At 38.4% G+C, this 17,628-nt stretch overlaps 1 protein-coding gene across 4 annotated transcripts in view; it reads right to left on the minus strand.

The window, feature by feature from the left end:
• The window catches only part of sorcs2 (sortilin-related VPS10 domain containing receptor 2), a 608,959-nt gene that overhangs the window by 142,430 nt on the left and 448,901 nt on the right, over window positions 1-17,628 (minus strand). For all 4 annotated transcript variants that reach the window (XM_043698411.1, XM_043698404.1, XM_043698394.1 and 1 more), the window contains 3 exons: window positions 10,082-10,146; window positions 6,189-6,307; window positions 1,906-1,995 (listed from right to left, as the gene is read on the minus strand). In XM_043698411.1, the coding sequence (XP_043554346.1) occupies window positions 1,906-1,995; window positions 6,189-6,307; window positions 10,082-10,146 (274 nt within the window). The remainder of the gene's footprint in view (window positions 1-1,905; window positions 1,996-6,188; window positions 6,308-10,081; window positions 10,147-17,628) is intronic.

Here is a 17,628-nt window from a genome sequence, read left to right on the forward strand (position 1 = left end):
ACCCCCACCCTCCTCTAGCTTATCTCTCCACGCTTCAGGCTTTATTCCTGACGAAGGGCTTTTGCCCGAAATGTCGATTTCACTGCTCCTTGGATGCTGCCTGAACTGCTGTGCTCTTCCAGCACCACTAATCCAGAATCTGGTTTCCAGCATCTGCAGTTATTGTTTTTACCTCAGCCATAATTTAAATGTAAAGTAACATGAAATACTGCACATAGGAAGGAAACCAGACAGCTAGGCGCTCCATTGATGATGGATAAAATAGTCAAGAGTAAAACTGGAAGTGATCAAAAAGTTTTTGTGGACGTGACTACAAAGATGTCAGTCTATACTGAGCTATTGGAATATTGAATAACATTACTCACATCAAGAAGTTAATAGTCACACTTTACAGTTCTCTAGCCAAGAGTTTAAGTTTAGCATCAACTTAAACAGGTAGAATTCTGGTCAGCAACAAACAAAAGAACCATTTGCACTGACATACTCGAGGGAACAGCCACAACGCTGATTTTAGTGTTTGAAAGATCTGAGGTACGAGGAAAGATTGGAGAGAAACCTGGGCTTTTCAGTTAGAACAGCACTATCTTTGAGATGGTGTTTTCAAGATATACAAGCTTGATATGAGCAGAGGAAAAAATATTGTGAATATTCCTTTTGGTACTACAAAAATAAAAGCCGCAAAAGTTTACAGTTGAGTTTTTGCAACTACGGAGAGCTTCTCCATCACTGTGATAATGGCTGAGGAGGCTCAAATCTACAAGAACCACCCTGAAAGCACCACCTAAATTTTTTGTTTTGTGGGGGAGGATAATAGGTGAGAGAATTCTAAATTACACATCCATGAAACAGCTGTCCAGAATAAAAAGCAGCTGCCTCCATTCTTGACTTATTTTTGTCAACTGAGACTGGAAAACACAACATGCATATATTAGACTGATGGTCATTGGTCCAAACTTTGTAGAATTGCTTTAATAGGTAGGGGTACCATTTCAGAGATGTAGGGTATGCTCTTGGATTTGATTCCAGGCGGCCTTTGTGAGTGATCAACTGTCCATCTGATAGTTTAACGTAGACATGAATATGTACATAAAGGGTATGAATTCATCGGAACTGTCAAACAGTCAAACTGTTAAAAGTCCTGCCCTTTCAATATTTGAAAGAAACTGTCTGGAGCATTCTTCAAGATTGCTTGCTATTTCACTCTGTTGACACAAGCCTGAGGGCAGTAATTACACAATTAGTGTTACATGACAGATTTCAAAACTTCTTAATCATGACAATGAGGTGCCTGCCATTTCAGTATTTGATTGATATTCCCAAATGGTTCGAAACTCTTTGAGTGAGACTATGAAATCCCATGCTTGTTTTTATAAGGGATTAAAGGAAATTAAAGCAATGAATAGATTTACTGAGAGTTTTTTTAAAGTCGTAAGTGCTTCAGTGGATATTCAAGCATTTATTGCATCTCATCCCAGCATAAGCCTCAAAGTTGCTATTGTGAGTACTGAAGAAGTTGGCAATGATTCTTAGAAAGATGAAGAATAATGGGTGAGTATCAGTTTGCATGAGTTGCTATGAAGTTACCATGGGGCTAAAAAGGGAAATGGATGCTGGGTTCTCCTCCATATTGCTCTTAAACTGATCATCAATTCCTTGGCGACCACTGAAAACATATTCACTGTAAAATTACTTCTAGTTATATGCAATGACTAGGTACTGCTGCTTGAGCAATCCACATCAAGTAAATGATTATTAAGCAGCAAGTAACTATTGCTTATCAAAATAAAGATGCTTTATATAACATACGGATTGTATTAAAAATAATAGATGACAGTGTCCTCCATATGCAAGAATTTCAATATGTCTGTTCACTAAATATTATCACACTTTTCCTAAAGTAGTTACCTTTGGTAGGGCATACTTTGGTAACTTCATCTGAATAAACTCGCCTCTCCGGTAAGAGACATAATACTTGGTCCGATTTTCAGAAGTTGCCTTAAAAAAAAGTTCAAGATTGTCAGCATGGAAATATTAATAAAAGTTTAAAGATTTTGAATTTATTTAATTAACCACATGAACGTTAACATGCAACTAGATCATTGGTAATATTTAGAATGAATTTATTTCTTCCTTGCTTTGTTTGTTGTCCCATTGTTTTCATCCTCATTAGAGCTCTCCAGCCATGGGGACAGACACTTGAACCCAAACTGGTCAGTGTTAATATTCTGAGGTTAATCAGCCCTTTGACTTGTCTTCCAATTTCTGTACAAACTCTTTTACTCTGGGTTGTTGGTTCCTAACCCTAACTGCTGTTTTGGTAATTTCTAATTAAACATAACTGACCAGATCAGACTTTACTCTCACTCAGGAAATCAGTCATGAAGAAAATTCTTCAGAGTCGTAAACCTTCATGAGATGTTTATGTACAAAGCATCTTAAATGAGTATCTAAAAGTCACTTTCAATCAAGTATCACATAGCAATTCTCAGAAGGTACACAATTGAAACGTAAGCATGAGTGGCTGCACAAAACAAAATACTGTGAAGGAATGTGATGTGGGAAGCACAAAAAGGAAGCAAGATAATTGTAATATGGAATTTATGGGGTTAAATATTTTAGATTAAGGGGAAAGACGAACCGTTGAAGTGATGACCCAATGAGAGGCGATCAGCATCACTGAGAAGAGTTGGTGAAGTGAGGACACTTGCAGAACAGCAGACAGCTCGATGAATAAGCACATAAGAGTACAGTATCATAGCTATGATTGAATCCTGGCTGAAGATGGGCGGGATTGGCAGTTCAACGTTTTGGTTATAGGATATTCAAAGCATATAGAGGGGGAGATAGTGGAGATCACAATACTGACTAAGTAATCAACTTACACTAGGACGAAGGGATGACATCTTGAAATGATCATCAAATGAGACAGTATGGCTAGAAGTAAAGGCACAAAATGGGTTGTGGCTGTGTCCTATAGACAAAGAGTTAGGGAGCAACAGAGGATCAATTATGTTCTATAATCAAATTTTAGAGAAACATAAAAATAATTACGGTAATAGTCGGGGTTTTAACTACCCCGATATTAATTTGGATAGTTTTATTGTACAAGATAGGGAAGGAACAAAAGTCTTAAAAATGCATACAGGAGAGCTTTTTAACCAGTACACATAGAGTTCAATGAGAGAGAGAGCAGTTTTAGATTTTATATTCACAAATGAGTCCAGGCAGATGAAAGACCTATCATTATGGAATGCATCTTGGAGATTGCAATCATAACTCAGTTAGATTTAGGACAGATTTAGAAAGGTATAAGGATGAGCCAGAAAAAAAGTTCTAAATGGGGAAATAATAATTTTACTATGATACGATTTGGCTCAAGTGGAGTAGAAGCAGGTACTTGCAGACAAAACTATGTCAGAGCAGTAGAAAGCATTCAAGGAGCAAGTAGCAAGAGTACGGGGCAAATATGTTCCTGCAAAAGATGGAACTAAGACTGGAAAACCCTGGATGACAAGGAAAATAAATGTTAGGATTATGAAAAAAAAAGAAAAGTTTATAATAGACACCAAAGGTTCGATATGGCAAAGTCTTTGGAGGAGTATTAAAAGCGCAGGGAAAGCTTAAAGGAAATTAGGAAAGCTAATATTGACTGGGGAATTGGGAAAAAACCGGTTGGGTATTTTAGAAAACATACAAAGAGCATAGGAATAACTAGGCAAAGAGACCATAGAAGTAATCTCTGTGTGGACCTAGATGACATGAGCACATCCCTCAGAAAGTACTTAGCCTGATCTTCCCATTGGAAAAGGATGGTATTAGAAAAAAAATAACAAAAAGTGAGAAGAGGTTATAGGAGGTTTAGCAGCTTTAAAAGTGGATAAACATGCAGGCACAGTGAGATGTATCTTAGGCCTCAAGTTCATGTACTTCTGGTTATCATATGATAAGAAAGATGGAATTGCACTATAAAGGATGCAGAGAAGATTTACCATGATGCTGCCTGGGCTGGAGGTTGAGGAACAACTGGATAGGCTGGGGTTGTTTTCGTTGGAGCAACAAAGGTTGAGAAGGGACCTGATAAAAGTGTATACGATTATAAGGGTCAGATAGGAAAGCACTTTTTCAATTAGTAGAGGGGTCAATAACCAAGAGGTACTGTTTTAAGGTAAAGAGTAGGAGGTTTAGTGGGGATTTAAGGAAAAGATTGACTAAAGATTAGTGGGTATCTGGAACTCACTGCCTTACAGGCTGGTGGAGGCAGGAACCCTGAAGCCATTTAAGAAATAGATGAACACCTGAAATACCATTTTTCAATGATGACAAGTAATAAAGCCATGGTCTAAATGCTGGAAAATGAAATGAGAATAGTTCAATATTTGATGACCAATGTGAACATGATGGGCCAAACAGTCTCTTTTTGTCTGTGCTATAGAAACTCTGACTTTATGACCTGAATATTCATTAGACAACACAATTTAATAGACAGAATCAAAAAATATAAAAGAGTCAGAATAAATATAATTAAGAGGAAAGTGGATGAAATTTGTTATTGCTGATTAAATAGCCAGTCCTCTAATCTATCAAAATGGATGCACTAGTCCTAAAATTGAAATGGCTGCTGAGTTGATGTACCAAAAACATCAATCTATCATCAAGGAAGTACTTAAAAGACAAACAATTTCCCATGGACTGTGGAAACACAGGTCATGGCTAACAAATTAGTGTGTTGTATCCTCCACTCAAGTTAAGTAATAAATGACAACTATAAATATTTTTACAAAAGTCACGGGAAAAAAAATTTTGCAACTACAGTTAAAACTTTTGCAGCCTTGAAAAACCACAATCTGAATTGAATAAAGTGTTGGCCAAACCAAGAGCAACACTAATAGTTTGAACCAAACAATTGTGAGCACCAAAACACCCTCGGATATCAGATCAAGTATATTTCCCAATCAGAATGTTCACATATGGTTTAAGTGAAGGCGATACCAGCCAGTTGATAAAATAATGCAATATAGAGAAATCTGAATTTTTAAGAAACCAAATAAAGATAGCTCTCTAGATATTTAAGGTTAATATCAAATAGGGGTTAATATTGCTCGCTGTGCGACAAAATATATTTATCTTAAAATAATAGACTACATTTCCAAAAGGATATTTCAGGGAGGTAATTAAGCAAAAAATATATGGGCGTAGTAATTGATCAAGTGTTAGAAGTATAATTTTAATACATGGTAACAGTTCTTAAAAACAGAAAAAAAATATGATGGGGCATAATATAGACATTTATCAGTCTAATGAATTTCTGTGTCACTGAATGAAGTAACAGTGGGACCATGCAGACTATGGAGTTAAATTGTAGCCAATATACTTAACGATTTATACTGAGGCTGTATGGATTTAGATACAATCAAGAAAACTAAGGCAATTCCAGATTTCAAGTCACTGATGTATAAAGAAAAATTAAAGAGGGATGCAACAACTTAGGTGCCCAAGAGACAACTTGCAGGAGCTAAACCAGACAATGAGTTGCCTTTATTGATAGTTTGGGAAGTGTAGCTGGGGAACAAGGCATAGGGGTGACACTGTGCAGGGCCGCACATTAGTCGGCCTTTGATAATTACTGATAGAAATGGGAAAAGTATTGACAGTGCATGCTCCATCCAGTAGTACCTCAAAATTGTAACTGGAGGTACCATAAACATCATTGGATCTATAATTGTATAGTTCAATTTTAAATAAATGGACACACAGCCTATGTAAAAACATCGGAAAGTACTTGTGTACTGAAACGTCCATTTCCACTTATTAATTTTTGGCTTTTTTATGGATTTTATTGAAAACCAGTATTTGAAAGACTCCTCCACTGGGTTCAGATCCTGGTTACTTAACTTAAAAGAAACCTAGTGTTGCACACTGCTGATCTCAGGGGAATTCAAAGCTGTGCAACCCTGATCTCTGAGAAATTGATCTATCCACAGAACAATATGCATCTGTTTATTAAACTCTGTACTTACTGCAATAATCAATTTACCTAAAGGTGAACGTCACCACAATTAAATTTTATTTCGGCTACAAGTAAAGGCCGCTTACCCAGTCTGTTGTAATTGCTGCCTATTTATCTCCTTTATAATGGATTCTGTGTACAAATAAGTCTTGTGAAATGAATTATTATGTGAATTAATTACCTGAATGAAAATGTAGTCATCATTGACAAGCAACGAATTCTGATCTATATTTCCAGAGAAATGAGCTTTCAGTGCTTTCTCAGTGCAGTTTTCAAGGTGGCAGGTGACATAAAGAAAGTCTGTGAGAAAAAAAGATCAGTACCTCTCAATAAATAATCACTGCAGAAAAAAACATGCCTGTTGCTATCAAACTTAAAACCTGCTGTGCAAAGCAGCAAGAGAACAAAATATTTCTCAATTCTGCTTCAAAGCCCTTAGCTCAGATTACCTCAATATATATGGCCAAAGGACTGATGGTTTTTAGCACCTTGTTTCCCCCTTGTGCTTCAGGAAACAGAGAAGTGACCTTGTACTTAGTGAGAAAGATTCTGATTGATCACAGATGATACCTATGGTAGATATTTTTCTTGCACATAACACAGAGATTTAATAACCATTTCCAAACAAAAATGACTAAGTAAAAGTGACTTTTGTAATGAGAAGAAACAGGAGCATGCATTTCACAGTTTGCATTATCCTGTTAGCTAACCTAAAATCCCAAGCACATGATCGTAGACTTCTTCCTTCTCATATAAAGGGATCACAGATGACAACATCGTCACAAATGACTTATGGTTAATGGAAATTGTAACTTTATGACAGAGAAATAGCAGTGCAATATTTCATTGGTAGTGTATGTGCACCCAGAAGCAAATCTGTCATGTGGCAGCTTTGCTGACTGAAACTTGAAAGGTATATTATAGATGCAGATTTCCAGCATGCATAAGCGCCCAAACATCTTACAAGCACTGCACTGCATTAATCATTTTCACTTGCCCAGACTAATAATATTTGTTCTCCATCTACACAAAATAATCTGCTCATTGCAATTACCCTAAAAGGCACCACTTGGCTTTTCTCTCCAATAATTACAAATATAACAATATTCATCACTTATGTAATAGCTAATCATCAAATCCATTACTTTTCAGAAGTAGCTATAGTTAATAAAAATGCTAATAGCCAAATCAAAACAACTGCCAACCATAATTACCTCAAAAGGATGTACTTTTAGTTTTAACCTCAATGCAATTTGGGTCATTTTAATCAGCATTAGACTACATTCCTCAACAATCCCCAAGTAGAAAATACTGTTGCTGAGTTGTTTAAAGCAACAAAGTAGTTAGAACTTCATCTCAGTAGTGTTAAGTACCAGTTCACTAATCAAGTCTCCAAACAGTGGAGCGTGCTTTTAGTGACTATGTTTTCTTTTATGTGATCCTGTACAGAATCAAACAACTTCTGGTGGACTGCTGTAACAGAATGAACAATGTGGGTGAACACCACTCAAACAATATAAAGACATGCCTGCACTATACACTATATGTTCAGATGTTTAAAACTCAAATATTTGCTTTCATTTTTGGGAATGGATTTTCCAAGAATATTGGGATCTGTGTGAACAGGTTAGCAAGCCACAGCCATAATTGAGGACTAGCAAACACTTCCTGAGGTGCTTCTTTTCATCCTTGACCAGACATCTGGTAAATATTTGCTTTCATTTTTGGGAATGGATTTTCCAAGAATATTGGGATCTGTGTGAACAGGTTAGCAAGCCAGTAATGCTAGCATAAGATAGCAAACAATTCAGAATTACAATGGTGGCCAGTACTGTCAGTGGCAAATGCTTATATTTGCTTCTTATAGAATATTCACTTTAAAGTGGAACTCAAGAAAGCCCCTAGTGAACTGTTTTTGTTTCTCTGTTTGTGTCTGTTCATGACAGTATTAAGTTGAACATAAGATTGTCATAAATGACAGTTACACCATACAGGCTTTATTGCTAGATTTTTATACTTGTTTTCTTTTTACAAATTCCCTTTAAGGTTACTTTTTTCATGCAGCATTAAATCCTCTTATGTATCCACCAGTGCCTCACCATGACTGAGGACTAGCAAACACTTCCTGAGGTGCTTCTTTTCATCCTTGACCAGACATCTGGTAAATACAGGCAGGGCTCTGATATTTTATCACTGACTATCTTTTTTTTTGTCGCTCTGCATTTTGCAATATCTAGAGATGTGAGTGAGACTAGAAATCCAATGGGCAGAATTTAATGTGGCAGGGTCATTTAAACAGGCAGAAAGATAATGGATGGGCCTCCTAGGTCTTCCCACCACTGCCCCAATTATGGCTGTGGCAGGAAAGCCAATGAATGCTGTCTCTGTCCAACTGAGGTCCTGAGGCAGGCAAGCAGTGTCTATTTAAGGTCCTTATGCTGACCCAACTGGACATGGCAGTCACCATGTAAGAAGCACAAAATGAAAGTCCTCGCACATTTGCTTGCAGGCTTCTATGGTGAGACGTGACGGGGGGGGTAGAAGGATAGATGAGAACTCTTTGAAATGCACCCAGTACTTGATCAAGAAGCAGCCAGTTAGATGCTGCTGAGAATCACGACACACCATGTTGCATAGTACATTTGGACCTATAGCCACCTTGCTGTGATATCACAAAGTGACACATCATTGTATGGCTATCTCATGTGGATGGAGTTACAACTCTGCAAAACACACCAGAGTAAAACTCTCGAAACGAAACTCATAAAATAGAGGAGACAAACAGTGAAGAAGTTAGCTTAATGTTAACCAACGTTAGCCATAAGACAGAGCCTGCTCTAAGTTTACCATGTACGATCACATTTCATATGAAGTAGAATAAATAGTGTAAAATTTTACGAATAAGCCTGAAGACTGGCCCAGACATGAAAACATAATGAACTACTCCCTTTTTGGAACTTTCCTCTCTCACAAACCCCATCCCAATTATCTAAGCTTGTTGATACTGAGCCTTGGAGAGTTGCAGAGCTAGCAGCATTAAACAATGAAGTGTTGCTGCCTCTGACTGGGCAGAATGTCTTAGCAGGCAGGAGGCTTACCCTCCTCATCCATGATCCAAGCAAAGGCCAGCTGCTTCCAAGTTAAGTTCTGGATCAGTTTTTAGTGCGGCAGGCATTCCCGAAAGGATATGCTAGGTCTTTCACTAGCTGTATAACCAGTGGGAAAGACTCCTGTTGTCTCCACTGAACATTTTCCAGTGTTTGGGGAAATTGTGAGAGTAGAAGTAGAGAGCCTGGAGATTACTGGTAGCCCAAATTTAAAAAAAACCTTGTTCCAGAAAGTTATGTTTTACAAAACATTATACTGGACATAGACAATGAAACCAAAAACATTTTGAAATGGAGCTGAATTAAAATTAACATACACTCATGATAATTAAATAGCTTCATTAAAATAGAGTGAAGTATATTCTTATTCAAATACATTAAGCTGCTGGAGACATTGTGATATAAGAGAATGCCTTTTCACCCATCAAGTTGATTTTCTATCTATAATGTTTGAACTCTAATATTTATGCTGTGTAATTTTGAGGCTCACCAATAAAATTGAATTCCTCAGTTAAAAAGAAAAACATATATAAAATTTGCTATTTTCAACTTTGTACTCACACCAAATTTAAATTGAATGGATTATTGATTCAATTCAAGCACATATTCATAGCCCATTACTTGTAACTATGATAAATGCAAAATACCGTGGATGCTGGAGATCTGAAATAAAAGCAGAAAGTACTGGGAAAACTCAGTTGCGTACTGTACATTATACTAATGATTTGTTGGGTAAATATTAAATAGAGATCATAGTTAAAGCAGAAATAGAAAATACTGGAGAAATTCAGCAGGTCTGGCAGAATCTGTGGAGAAAGAAACACAGTTGATGTTTCAAGTCCAATGACCCTTGGGTCATTAAGAATGACTTCCTAAGAACAGTATTTAATGCAACACATCACTGGGTCAGTGTACAACATGCAGATATATCCTGACAGCATGCCCAGGGTAATTATCTAATCCTTACCTCCACTCTTGTCCTGAATTTCCATGTGAACTAAATCAGGGTCACTGTCAACTCCTGTCACAGCCCTGGAACAAGAAATAACCATTAATATTTATTCCCTACTCATGTCAGGGATCCAAGCTATTAAAAGAAATACTGGTATTTCATTCTCTTCAACTGCTCTTGCTACCTCTATAGATGTTTACACTTAAAATCAGTTATGACATTAGAAAGAAATTGTGATTTTTAAAAGAAAAAATAAACACAATCTTAATTTATTCGACAAAGACATTAAATGTTTGAGATGCTAGCAACTACTCTCAGAGAAAGTTTAGATTATGTATAATCAATTACTTTAAATAAGCTGAAAATGTCTGTCAATGATTTATTATTTGGACATACGTTTATACCAAATTCATCTACACAAAATAAAAGCAACCGGTTTATTTTAAACCAGTTATTACCTTTCTGAAAATAGATCAATTTAACTTAAATAATTCAAGGTTGTATGTGCTTTTCAATTTTTCCAACAATGCTGTATTATTCTAACAAATATTGTGTCTTTCAGGCAGACAGAAACTTAAAACTAAGTAAAACCTAGTATTTTGCACATTATGCTGAAGAAATATATTTCTTACACCTTATGATTTACACATCATTAGCGGAAATCATGCATATTTTACATTCAGCGATTATTATTTAACTGTTGGATGTCATCTGTCACAACATAGCTCAGTTCCTAATAAACACTCGCGATGACACTTGTATCTTATTAACTGAACACTAGATGGCCTCCTGTAAGCACATTGTAGCAATCATACTTTAAAGTTTTGTTTTGAGATAATTTGTTACTTTTGATAAAATATTCCACAGAGTCCGGAAATAAAAGAAGCTGATTATTGCCATAGAGATTTCGGTGCTTATTTAGAAAAATCAATTCATTAATAAATACTGAAATCGGTATTTTACTGGTCAATATTATATGGTGAATTCCTAATCTCAGTCAGGCTATTAAGGATTTTTGCTGGAGGTAAGCAAGAAATGCTGAACTTAGTATACATTTATTTTAGAAAGTGAAATGGGAGTAATTTTAGACCTCCTTGAGACAGTCAGAAGAGGTGTTAGAATTTAAAATATCTAACTTGATCCCAATCTGTCTCAAACAGTTTCCTCTGATTTTACCAGAAGCAGTTTGGAAATGGGACACTGCCAGTTCTCAGGGATATTTGACTTCTGGCAGAAATGGGTGGCACAATAATGCCAATGGTCACAAATCTAATGGAAGAGTTACAGACTGTCATACTCAGTAGCTGAAAAGTATGTGACAATGATAAATATGGAAAATTGTTCAAATTATTTGCCTGAGCATTAGTTTTGTTTGTTTCTCCATCCACCAGTCGGTCTGAATTTCTGATATGTTCTCCTTAACTATCTCCCAATCCCTTTACATAACATTGCCTGATTTATGCAGTGGTCTGTAAGGTCTCCTTAAGATCTTCATTCCTATTTTTCTCACCTGACATGTCTAATGGCCTCCCACTCTTTCAAGTCTTCCCTATCCATCTATATACCTCTGATGTCAGATTTTGTACATCAAGAACTGGGATTAAATAAAAACAGCAGTCTGTTTTTTTACAGTATGAACATTGCCACACAAGTATTTGTCCACCTGGGTGCTAGTGAAGGTGGGAAATGAACTTCAGTAGAAGTGCTAAAGCGAAAACTGAAACAGAAAAGACAATCTCCAAATTGAAGAGTGACCAATAACAAAACTATTTTATGATAGCCTCTATAATATTTAATATTACATACATAATTATAAAAACTCTACAGTACAGATAAAGGACATTCAGCCCATCAAGTAGTCACTGACTCTCCAAAAAGCATCCACCCCAGGGCCATCCTCCTACTGTATCTCTTAAGCCTGCATTTCCCATGGCTAATCCACCTAGCACATCCCTGATTACGATGGGCAATTTAGCATAGCCAATCCACCTGACTGCACACTATATATGTGAAAGCGTTTAAGAAGGAGATGAATATATTTCTTAGGCTAAAGGGATCAGAGGGTATGGGGATGAAAGTGGGAATAGGATATTGAATTGAATGGTCAGTTATGATCACATTGAATGATAGAGTGGGCCTAAAGGGCCAAATGGCCTATTCCTGTGGTTATTTTCCATATTTCTATGTTTCTAACTTAAAAGAACAAAAGATACAATAAGGCCATTCCAGAAACATTCATGTGTTTTATATCAAATTCTTCAAATTCCTGAAGAGATTTACAGATCAACAGCTTGATCATTACAATATGGTGCACACATTCCTTTCACCATTATCTGGGACCCACTCACTAGTTAATTGCTGACTGACAAAAATAAACAGTTTGATATTGATGAGAATTAGAATTAGAATTCCTACAGTATGGAAACAGGCCCTTTGGCCCAACAAGTTCATACTGACACTCTGAAGAGTAGCTCACCCAGACCCATTCCCCTACCCTATATTTACCCTGACTAATGCACCTAACATCCACACCCCTGAACACTATGGGCAATTTAGCACGGCCAATTCACCTAACCTGCACATCTTTGTGATTGTGGGAGGAAACCAAGCAGACACGGGGAGAAGGTGTAAACTGCACACAGACAGTTGCTTGAACCCGGGTCCCTGGCACTATGAGGCAGCAGTGCCAACCACTGAGTCACCGTGTCACCCGTGATTCTGGGTGAACAGAAGGTTAGGGGAGGGATTGTGCACTGAGGGGGAAAGACAACGTTACGAGGAAGATTGTGTGGGTAGTTCATGAGTCTGGGGTGAGGAGAAGTAGACATGGATTGAAGGAGAGAGTGAGGAAGAGTTGGGAGGAAATAACAGGTTATTAGGAGATGGTGGATCAGAAGCACAATTATAGGTCAGCAGGACAGTATGGGGTCAGGGTGGGGAGGTTGTGTAGAGATTATATTCGATTCGATTCACTATAGTGTGGAAACAGGCCCTTCAGCCCAACAAGTCCACACTGACCCTCTGAAGAGTAACCCATCCAGACCTATTTCCCTCTGACTAATGCACCTAACACTATGGGCAATTTAGCATGGCCAATTCACCTGACCTGCACATCTCTGGACTATGGGAGGAAACCGGAGCACCCGGAGGAAACCCACACAGACACAGGGAGAACTTGCAAACTCCACACAGACAGTCGCCCGAGGCTGGAATCGAATCTGGAACACTGGTGCTGTGGGACAGCAGTGCTAACCACTGAGCCACCATGCCGCTCATAATGGGTTGTAGGTTTGAAGTGATTGAGGGAGAAAATGGAAATCACAAACAACCCTGAACAAACGCAGGAATCTGTTCCTCCTTATCTCTGTTCAGCTGCTGAGTTTCCCAAGGCCTGGAAAATTTGACCTGCAGTCATTAAATCTTAATGGCTGCTAAACGCCAAAAGGTGTGTGGCTCATTAATAGCTTTAAGCCATGGACCTATCTCTCAAAACAACCAAGAGTCATAGAGATTTACAGCATGGAAACAAACCCTTCTGTCCAACTCGTCCATGCCGATCAGATACTCTATATAAATCTAGCCCCATTTACCAGCATTTGCCTCGAAATCCTTCCTGTTCATATACCCATCGAAATCCTTTTTAAATGTTATAATTGTACCAGCCTCCTCCACTTCCTCTGGCAGCTCATTCCACCCTCTGCTTGGAAAAGTTGCCCTTTAGGTCCCTTTTAGATCTTTCCCCTCTCACATTAAACCTATGCCCTCTAGTTTTAGTCTTCCCCACCCAGGGAAAAGACCTTGTCTATTTACCTGATCCATGCCCCTCATGATTTTATAAACCTCTACAAGGTCACCCCTCAGCCTCCAAAGCTCCAGGGAATATAGTCCCAGCCTATTCAGCCACGTGCTATACTTTAGACCCTTCAAACCTGGCAACATCCTGTAAATCTTTTCTGAACTCCTTCAAATTTCACAACATCCTTTCTATAGTAGGGAGACAGAATTGCACGCAGTATTCCAAAAGTAGCCTAACCAATGTCCTGTACAGACGCAACATGACCTCCCAACTCCTATACTCAATCACTGACCAATAAAGACAAGCATATCAAATACCTTCTTCACTATCCTATCTGCCTGCAACTCCAATTTCAAGGAACTATGAACCTGCCCTCTAAGGTCTCTTTGTTCAGTAACACTCCCTAGGATCTTACCATTAAATGTATAAGTCCTGCCTGATTTGCTTTTCCAAAATGCAGTACCTCACATTTATCTAAAGTAAACTCCATCTGCCACTCCTCAGCTCATTTGCCCATTTGATCAAGATCCCATTGTGCTCGGACTTGGAGCTGCTGCTTTACAGACTGCTTCAATTACTGTTTATGTCCAGACAGTTCAACTTCCAGACTCCACAGACTGTACTTTATAATCTGCTCAATAGCTTTTTTGCAGATAGCTACCTTCATGAGGCAGCAACTACCCCTGTGCTCAAGTATTTCTCAGCTGCTACTGTTGGGTCCCATCACATTTATTGTCAGTTATGTAAGATCATAGGATATATGAGCAAAAGTTATCCATATGATCTATCGAGTATACTCTGATTCAGTGAGGTCATAGCTGATCTGCACTGAACTATCAACAGCTTTCATGAACTTTTCCTGTTCTAATTGCTTGGAGTCTGCTAACAGAAGAATGTGTGCTGCCTAACCACATCTGCTTCAGCACCCTGCCAGTTCTAAACTGCAACCAAACATACCCGAAGATAAACTGAAACAAAAAAAATGTGATTAAGCTGTACCCATATCCATGACAACATAGCCTGCTCCAGGTTCCTTAGCATGACATTTGGGGTCAATGTAATGCTTGAAACCTAATTTAGCTCTAAATGCAAGATTTCCAGATATCACATCTCCAGCTGAGTAAGTCTCCAGCTGACTTTGCAGCTCCATCTCTTCTATTCTAATTCCATTAAACGAAATGGGTATCACCTTCTTTAACTGTCAGCTGTTAACTTCTCGAAGCAACATAATCTTAACCTTTTAAGTGTGCTAGACATTAAAAGTACTTCAAATGAACTTATCCCATTTTCTACTGTCAAATATTAACTCCAAACACTAAAATTGACACAAGAATTATGAATTACCTACTTCCTATTACAACCTAGAGTGAAATCACATGAATACTTCTCTCTTTACATATGATGGGGAGGATTAGCACTGTTATTGATTGAGACACATGCTTGGAACAAACAAATGGTACTAATCGCATGAACTAAGTGAACAAACAGCAGACAGTTGTGACACAGATATACTTTCTCTCCACTCCCCAAAATGCTGAGTGAGAATGATGCAACTTTTCATGTCTCTGAATATAGCTGTTCACCACAACTACGACATAAAGAATCAGTCAGATTTCACTTGTCAAACTGGCAAGGAACTTTAAATAACTCAGCCATAGAACTGGTAATCTAGAGTTGCATGTTGACTACCTCAGTGCTTATCTCTAAGAATTACCATTATGAGTCTGAGCCTATCAGATGAAAGTCTTCCCCATTTAAGATGTCCATTAGAGGTCTGTTGTTAAAAACAGCAACCACCCTTTATTTGAAAGTAGTCTGTAGAAAATCTTGATGTGTGACCAGGAGACCTCCACAGGTCTAAAAGAATAAGTGCCTCACTGTGTGGATTAAATAGAACACCTCAACCAGCCAGCTGTCTAATGGGGAAAAATAGCTATCTCTCAGCAATATTCTAAGATGTCTGCATTTGTAGGTCATTCCAACCCTCAAATTCACTAGTCAACAATAGAAACCATCAAACTCAAACTGATGGATATCTATCTGCTATGACAATAAATTTAAACAAAAAAAATTAACACAGGTAACAATCCATTTTGCCACAAGCATCTAAAGTTTCTCAAAATTAATTTTGTAATATCTAATATAAAATTCATCCATATCCTATTCATTTTATTTGTTTAAATTCGGGTTTGTACATGTTTGGTTATGGTTTTGATTTCTGTGTAGTCCTGAAATGTGAGAAAACATATCAACATATTCCCTAATGATCTATGTCAAATATTCCAATGTTAATATGTACACATCATGACCTCATACAGTTTCAGAACAGTTTTCTTAAAATGCACTTTGAGATCTATGGCACTGCTAATGCTATTGCTTAGTTCATTCGCAGGTGATCCAAAAAAGGTGCACTGGATTCAACTCTCCTATCGCAACACCATCATAGGATGGAATGAGAGATTTTCAAGTAACAGAAGTTGAAATGTTTGTGACATTATAAACTCTCCCAAATTTCCTCTGATGCTCTCCCAAGCATTTGGATGGAAAGTCAATGGACACTGCTCTTACAAATGTGTTCAGACTTTTAAATAATTGGAGAAAGAGACCATGCAGCAAGTCAACATGGTTGAGAAGTAGTCTAGGAATGTGCAGTGAGGTAAAAACAATGACTGCAGATGCTGGAAACCAGATTCTGGATCAGTGGTGCTGGAAGAGCACAGGAATTCAGGCAGCATCCGACGAGCAGCAAAATCGACGTTTTGGGCAAAAGCCCTTCATCAGGAATGTGCAGTGTCAGTATCACTGTGTAACAGACTGGGAGGAGTGTGCCGTGTCAGTATCACCTTGAAACAGACTGTGTAACAGACGGGAGGAGTGTGCAGTGTCACTATCACTGTGTAACAGACTGGGGGGAGTGTGCAGTGTCAGTATCACTGTAAAGCAGACTGGGAGGAGTGTGTAGTGTCAGTATCACTGTAACAGACTGGGAGGAGTGTGCAGTGTCAGTATCACTGTAAAGCAGACTGGGAGGTGTGTGCAGTGTCAGTATCACTGTGAAGCAGACTGGGAGGAGTGTGCAGTGTCAGTGTCACTGTGAAACAGACTGGGAGGAGTGTGCAGTGTCAGTATCACTGTGAAACAGACTGGGAGGTGGGAGGAGTGTGCAGTGTCAGTATCACTGTGAAACAGACTGGGAGGAGTGTGCAGTGTCAGTATTACTGTAAAGCAGATTGGGAGGAGTGTGCAGTGTCAGTATCACAGTGTAACAGACTGGGAGGAGTGTGCAGTGTCAGTGTCACTGTGTTAGACTGGGAGGAGTGTGCAGTGTCAGTATCACCGTAAAGCAGACTGGGAGAAGTGTGCATTGAGTCAGTATCACTGTGGAACAGACTGGGAGGAGTGTGCAGTGTCAGTATCACTATGTAACAGACTGGGAGGAGTGTGTAGTGTCAGTATCACTGTAACAGACTGGGGGGAGTGTGCAGTGTCAGTATCACTGTAAAGCAGACTGGGAGGAGTGTGCAGTGTCAGTATCACAGTGTAACAGACTGGGAGGAGTGTGCAGTGTCAATATCACTGTGTAACAGACTGGGAGGAGTGTGCAGTGTCAGTATCACTATGTTACAGACTGGGAGGAGTGTGCAGTGTCAGTATCACCATGTAACAGACTGGGAGGAGTGTGCAGTGTCAGTATCACTGTGAAACAGACTGGGAGGAACGCACAATGTCTATAATTTGACATTTAAATCATGACATATCTGAGAAG

This window comes from Chiloscyllium plagiosum, chromosome 1 (genome assembly GCF_004010195.1).
Source record: "Chiloscyllium plagiosum isolate BGI_BamShark_2017 chromosome 1, ASM401019v2, whole genome shotgun sequence".
Lineage (NCBI taxonomy): Eukaryota > Metazoa > Chordata > Chondrichthyes > Orectolobiformes > Hemiscylliidae > Chiloscyllium > Chiloscyllium plagiosum.